Source organism: Phaethon lepturus, unplaced genomic scaffold (genome assembly GCF_000687285.1).
Source record: "Phaethon lepturus isolate BGI_N335 unplaced genomic scaffold, ASM68728v1 scaffold10105, whole genome shotgun sequence".
NCBI lineage: Eukaryota > Metazoa > Chordata > Aves > Phaethontiformes > Phaethontidae > Phaethon > Phaethon lepturus.
The window spans coordinates 11,746-18,506 of NW_010539853.1; the positions used below are offsets into that span (position 1 = coordinate 11,746).

A 6,761-nucleotide genomic window follows, 5' to 3' on the forward strand; every position below is an offset into this window, starting at 1 on the left:
TTGCAAATGCCCCCCCCCCGAGTGGCTCTGCCGGTGCCTCCCTGCAGGCAGGAGGGGTGTTTGGGCAGGGGATGGGTGACCTGGGTAGGCTGCGGGGGAGGCGGGAGGGTGCCCTGGGTGCTGACCCTGTCTCCCTGCTTCCCATCAGGTCTCCTACGAGGATGTAAATAGACTGAAGAAATTTGGGGTCCTGGAGAAAGCCCGCATCCCCCATTTCATGCAGGACCTGGAGCGGTACATGAAGCAGCTAGACCACATCGTCACCACCAATGGCCTGAACGAGGAGGAGCTGGAGCAGCTGCTGCCCGACTGAGGGGCCTCTCCCCCTCAAACCGGCACCCCGAGGCCGTAACTGGTGCCATTTATTGGATATTTACTGGGGCTGGCTGGAGCCTGGAGAAGAGGGCAGAGCCCGGGCGGCCGCTGTGCATGTACTGCTGTGTAGGGTAGCGCGGCCGAGAGCGCCGATGTGGTTAGTATTGATGTGTACCCCACCCCTCACCGTCCCTGGTGTATTTTGGGGATGGCTGCATGGCACCAGAGAGACAGAGAAGAGGGTTCAGAGGGAGAGAGGGCAGAGCTGGGGCAATGTGCTGGTCCCCTAGAGGTGCGGGAGGCTGTGTTGGGGTGGTTGCGATGGGGGAGGGTGGCCGTAGGGTGCCATGGGGTGCTCCCAGCAGAGCAGGGGCACCTACTCGGGGTCAACACGCAGGGCTGGGGGCTCTGGGCTGTGCCTGGCAGCCCTAGCAGGGAATAAGGAAGGACTTTAATCTCTGCTCTCCCCCTGACTCCTACTAGATATTTGCCCACAACTTAACCGTTGCTCCGCACCCCAACTACAGCCACTCTGCCTGGCTCTGAGGCACAGGAGGACTCAGGGTGGGGAATCGGGCTTCATGTTAGGAAAAAGCGTGTAATAAAAATGATGTAATGGAAACAACGCGTGGGCAAAAGGTTGTGGATAGCATCAACAGCCAGGCTGGCACCACTGCGAACGCTGACCACGCGTCTCGCTTGCAGGGCTCAGAGCTGGTGCGTCAGGAGCAGGAAGGGGTCACCAGAGTGTGTAAAACAACTTACTGGGCAGGGATAACATTAATAAATCCAAGTAGGCAAAAGCAGAAGCCGCCCTGAGCTGTTCCTGGTTTCTAACACGAGGTCTCTGCCACAGTCACAGCACCCTGGCTGTGCCACCCCTGTGAGAGTCGACTTAAAAGAGGAAAAACAAAACAAAACAAAAACTAATCCAACAGCAACAACAGATTTAGTTTTGGCTTCTTTTTAGCTGTTGCCCTTCATCCTGCTGAGCTCTGCAGCGGTAGCACAGGCCCATCTGTGGCTCCAGAGAGCCCAGGCTCAAATCCAAAAGCTCCGAGTTTGGCTGCAGGCCGCCTTCACAGCACCCCTAGCTGCCCCCCACACTCCCGATCTCGCAAGGCAGCTGCAGCCCCTCCGCAGGGTGTGGATGCTCCGGCAGGCAGAGCAAGCTTGGGAAGGGATGAGACCACTTGTCTTGGGAGATTTTGTTTCCCTCTGGTCCAGGTCTCCAATCATACAGTGGCATTTTTAACAGCTCCGCTCTGCGAGCACCCCTGCGTGACCACGCGGCCAGCACGGTCAATTAGACTCTGCTCTTTAATGTACTATTTCCTCCAACGTTGCAATCCCCAACCTCGAACACGATACAGCACTGCTTGAAAAAGGTATTTACACACACCCCACCATCACCCCCTCGTCCTCCCAAGGAGCAAGGCCTCGACTGGCGCTAAGAACCAACCAAGGGAAGTCTCTTGCAGCCTTTCTAGTGGAATGGCAGCAATGAGAGAGGGCAACATAGCTACTGTGATGGTTTCGGTCGCATCCCTGATGAAATAACAGCATGGAGATGGGAGACGGCGTTAATCTATCTCCCCAGCCAGGGCTAGAAGCGTTTCATCTGGCGGCGTTCCTGTCGGCGTTGCTTCTTCTCATTTGGTTCCTGACCGGCGGGCGACGAGTCAGCTGTAAACCAGGGCCCCAGGATGTTCACCCACAGGAGGTAGAGAGCGCGCCCCGGAGCCTGCGAAACACGTGTGGCACAAACTCGGTCACTTTGGGGACAGCTCTGGCAGGGGTGGTGCTACGGTCAGAAGAACTGGTCCTACCGAGGAAGCTGAAGGAGCTGGAATATCTTTACAAGCTGGATCAGGAGCATCACAGGATGCACGGAAATCAAAGGCAGCAGCAAGTGTCCAAAACAAATGGCCTGATTTCATACGGTTTAGGAACTTGCATACGTATACAGCACTTACTTAGGCTTCACATATGGAAATTGCAGCATCAGGTCTGAATTACCCAGAAAGATCCAACTGCCCAGACATTCTGCCTCTCCCTCCTTCAGAAAAAAACACCCATGCTTCTCTAAATGAAAACAAATGTGAGCTGGATAGTCCTCAGGGAATAGTCAGAGTTTAGGCTGCCCTCTGCCAGGCCAGCTAGAAAGGAACAGTGAGTAAGGACTGAAACAAGATAACTTTCTACGCTCCCAAGATTGCCTTTTATACCTTTCTGGGATATACTCAATGCAGCTGGGATTTTTTTTTTAACTAACTGGCCATTTTTTGTCTTTCTGCAAAAGCAGTTTTAGCTGGAGGCACATGACAAACGTTTCAGGAGTAGAAAGCGTCTGGTGTGTGAAAGGGAAATCAAAGCCTACAGCGTTTGATCTACCAAGCGGCTCCCAGCCTCGGTCCGTGCTGGTGAATCACTGAGAAAACCAAACAAGGAGCAGCACAGTCTGTTTGCCATAGTCACAAAAAGGCTCGACGCACAAAGATGGCTTTGATCTGTTTCTTGTTGCCCTTTCACAGGACCAGAGAGAAAGGCCAAGGCCAGCCTAGTTTTTGCATGGTTGACCCAGAGGGATCAGCACTTCTTTCCCTTGTACGGCTGCATTTTTAACAAGATTTGACAGGGAGGTTAAAAAATTTATCAGAAAACAGTTTTGGCCTGAGAGAGGACACTAGGAAATTAAATGGATAAATCATGTCCTCCGTCCTGCAGCCAGGGAAAGACAAGGGCAACACAGAAGCAACAAGGAAAACCGCAGGGGCTTACCAAGAGCCAGAAGTACCAGACGTAGAGCGAGAAGCAGCTCAGCACTTGCACCATGGCTGTCAGCAGGATCACGTCCTTGAGGTGCCTGAGGGAAGAAAAGCAAAACATTAACCTTCCATTCCAGCCTCTGCTGCAGACACCGGTGCCTCTGCCAACACAGCCCATCTGCACCGGCTCTGGGGAGCAACCCGGCCCGACAGAAGGGCTGTCCCTGCAGCTACGCTTTGCCACACACAGTAATCTAGAATAATCAGAGCAGTAAACAAACAAAAAAATAAATCTGACGAGTTCAAGAGCTAGGCTCCCTCTGAAAGGGACATTGAGAAAGCTGAGGAATGCGGGGGGTGGGGCAGGGGGGTGGAAATCAGCAGCAAAACCACCACCCCCGCAGCCTGCCACAGCAGCCGGCACCCACTGATTTGACACCTGTCGTGGCACAGAGTACAGCTGCTCGTGGCTGGCTGCGCTAAAGGGAAGCGTGGCTCTTCCCTGTGCCATTTCACAGGCTGACAGACACGCTCAGGGTCACCAAAGGGCTGGCGTGCTGCAAGGACAAGCACACCGTCGCCCGCAAGGCGAGCTACACCAACCGATGGCTCACCCTCCCCTCCTGCTTATCTGACTCTTCCGTCTTCCACGCCAGCCTCAGGCAGAGCCAAGAGCAGCTACGGAGAGGGACAAGCTGCCCACACCTCAACCACCACCCTGGAGGGGGAACCCAACACCCAGGAGAGGTAAACAGGTATTAGTTTTTCCAACACAAGCCCCAGGGAGTGCCATGATGGGTTAGAAAAAACACCAACTCTTTCACTCCCATTAAATCATCATCTGCTGGAGTAAGAAACACTCGAGTCACAACCAAGCATGCCCTGGAGAAAACAAAGGCAGAGGTAACAGTAATGAAATAGCTTGTCTCATTCTGGGCAGCACATCACAAAATAAAGTGACTTTAGGTATTCATCACCAGAAACAGCTGGTTTAGGTTGGGACATCAGCATCAACTTGAGACGCTGTGGAATCCACCATCAACAGCTCTATAATGGGACGCTGAGGTTCAGAAATCTCATGCATCACCGGCGGCCACAGAGGGGTGACGGCAGAGCTCCCACCAAACCCAGCTCTCCCAGGGATCAGCAAGGTCAGCCTTCCTCAACCCCAAAGGAACACAAAGCTTTCTGTTCCATTTACAGACAGCGCGAGGGAAACGCCACCAAATCCACAGCGTTCCAGAACTAGCTCCAAAATTAATTAGCTGCAGCACGCTCAGCTGAGAGGCAGGAAAACATCCACGTTTCTGAAAGTAACCGCCAGCCTAGAGTGGTTCCCCAATCCCCAGAGCGGGATGCAGTCAGCGAGAGGAGCACTGAGCATTCGTTAGCGCTTTGTGTTCACACACCAATGGGGTTAAACTCATAAGACTTGCACTCTCATGGCTGAGGGCTCTGCCCAGGCTCAGGTACAAAGGTACAGAGTAAGGATGGGAACTTCATCTGTGCAGGTTTTGTGTTTAGAGCTCTGCCTCCTCTGTGTTTTGAGCAGCCCGTGCCTCACACAAGCATCAATTAATTTTAATGTGTCATAAAACTTGCCCCAAGGGTGTGTTGCTCAGGCAGAAAAACCTGAAAGCCCCAGTACCAAGGGCAGTATCATGTCTGCAAGCAGGACTGCAGCGGTGCTGTAACTGCACCCAGCACCTTTCCACAGCAGGTAACGGCATGCCTGTGCTAACTCCTGTCAGTCATTTCCCCTGACAGCACCATCACACACGTGCACGGGGCAGTCACTGGGGCACCCACTCTGCTTTGGTGCCTTACATGTCTCTCACAACTAGGGGGAAACCCCAGACGACATCAAACTTCTGTATTTTCCTTACTTGACTCTTCCATGTTGTGTTTCACAAAAAAGGTACCCGGAATGGTGTAAAATGGGACAAAAATGCTGGGCTGACCAGCAGGAAAATGAAGTCATTATGCGATGAAGAGGGTGTAAAGCACCCGGCTCATAAGTCACGCTAGAAATAACCCTCTCTCTTTCCAGCCACCTCGGCCAAGTCTCTTACACTGGACACCTGAGTCACTCTGGCTGCAGGTAGAAAATTTACTACTCTGCTAACAAAAGCGGAATATGAGAGCTCATCCTGTGCAGAGACAGCAGGTTCTGGGCTGCACAAGGCGGGCTGCCTGCTGATAATATCCCTGGGCATCTCCTGGCTGCAGAAATAAACCTTATGTTAAGAAAAATATAAATGTATAAATCAAGACACGGCCCTTCCACCATGAGAACATGTGACGCAACACAGAGGGCTCAAAAGGCTCCGCGGTGTTTCTTCAAAAGCCTGGCAGCAAGTGAAGACAGAGGTAAACCTTAAATTGTAAGACAAAGACATGGGAGGGAAAGGGCCCAGTATGCCGGGTATCTTGCTGAGCATATGCTGAAGAACCTCAGCAAAGGCTGGACCAACAGAGGCTGAGGGCAGGGAGGATGGAGAACAATGCCTGATGTGTCCACAACTGCCTGGCAGTTTTCTGTAGCTAGTCTGGGGCTCACTGTCGGAAAACATATGATCTTTCTGCTGTTTCAGTACTGTCGTCTCCTTATTTTATTTAACAGCACTTTGCAGGAATTACTGGTGTCTGTTTCTTGACCGAGGAAAAGAGTTACGGCACCAGCAAGAACACCAGACAGGCAAAGACGTGGTGCTGTCTGCAGACAGACACGGGGAAAGCACAAGTAGAGGAGGCAAAAAAGGGTGAGGAGGTGAGAGGAGCTGGCTAAGAAAGACAGACGGGAGGATTTTTAGTGCGTAGAACACTTCAAAACACGACAGTTTGCAGCCAGGACAGGGTAGTTGGCAGTGTGTGCCCTTCCACTCTGTCAAGCGCTGCCTGTGGCACTAGTTTAAAAAGAAAACACATATTTCTGTGTGTTGCAGAAGCGTGTGCAGTGTCAGCAATGTCTCTTCACCAAAAGAAGGTTGTAAACGGCTCCAGCTGAACTGTTTGGGATGTCCTACCTTTGCGCCTCAGCCCTAAGGACAGCGACCGTTCCAAGCTAACGTACCCACGCGGCAGCTTGCGACTAGCGCATGCCAGGCCAAGCATTCAGATAACGAGGACAGTTTGGGTACATTCTCAGAAGAAACAGCCACATGCTTCCAGCTCCCCTCACACCTGCACCAGTGGGCAAGCTGAGGTGGGGACTGAAGCCTGGCCTTCCCCTTCGGGGCCTCTCCCGGCTTTGTGCGCACGCTCAGGCAGCAGGTCCTGCTCACCTGGACTCGTGCGGGTGTGGACACTCACTCTGCCATCCCCTGCTCCATATTCAGGTCAATTCCTCCGTCGGCAAGGCTGCCATCGTCTGTGAAAGACGGCTTTGCCATGGAGTTCATGGACCGGTAGCTGGTGCCGTAGATCACCGAGCTGAAGATGAATGCCAGCTGCAACAAGGAAGCGGAAGCCGCGACCGCCGGGCAGGTTCCTTCCGCAACCGGGAAGGAATCCGGCTTTCCGCCGGGACGGGAATCGGTGCGCTGCCCGCAGCGGCAGCGCGCCGGGCGCTCACCCATGTCCAGGCAGAGGCGGCGGGGTAGAAGATGACCAGGTTCACCATGGCGTAGACGGCCTGCGGAGAGAGCACGGCACGGCTGTCGGCCCGGCCTGGCCCGG

General features: G+C 53.5%; 2 protein-coding genes across 2 annotated transcripts in view; one reads left to right on the top strand and one right to left on the bottom strand.

The window, feature by feature from the left end:
• The window catches only part of LOC104620898 (uncharacterized protein KIAA0895-like), a gene marked incomplete at its 5' end in the record, with an annotated part of 9,681 nt that extends 9,368 nt beyond the window's left edge, over positions 1–313 (top strand). Inside the window, one exon of the mRNA XM_010287248.1 lies at positions 149–313. Within this exon, the coding sequence (XP_010285550.1) occupies positions 149–313 (165 nt within the window). The remainder of the gene's footprint in view (positions 1–148) is intronic.
• A 1,303-nt stretch (positions 314–1,616) lies between these two features.
• On the bottom strand, positions 1,617–6,717 carry TMEM208 (transmembrane protein 208; the record flags this gene model as incomplete). Its single annotated transcript, XM_010287249.1, has 4 exons — positions 1,617–2,059; positions 3,097–3,181; positions 6,396–6,532; positions 6,658–6,717. Coding segments are annotated over 4 exons (420 nt in total), but the record flags the coding sequence as incomplete, so codon positions are not given.
• Positions 6,718–6,761: the final 44 nt, after the last annotated feature.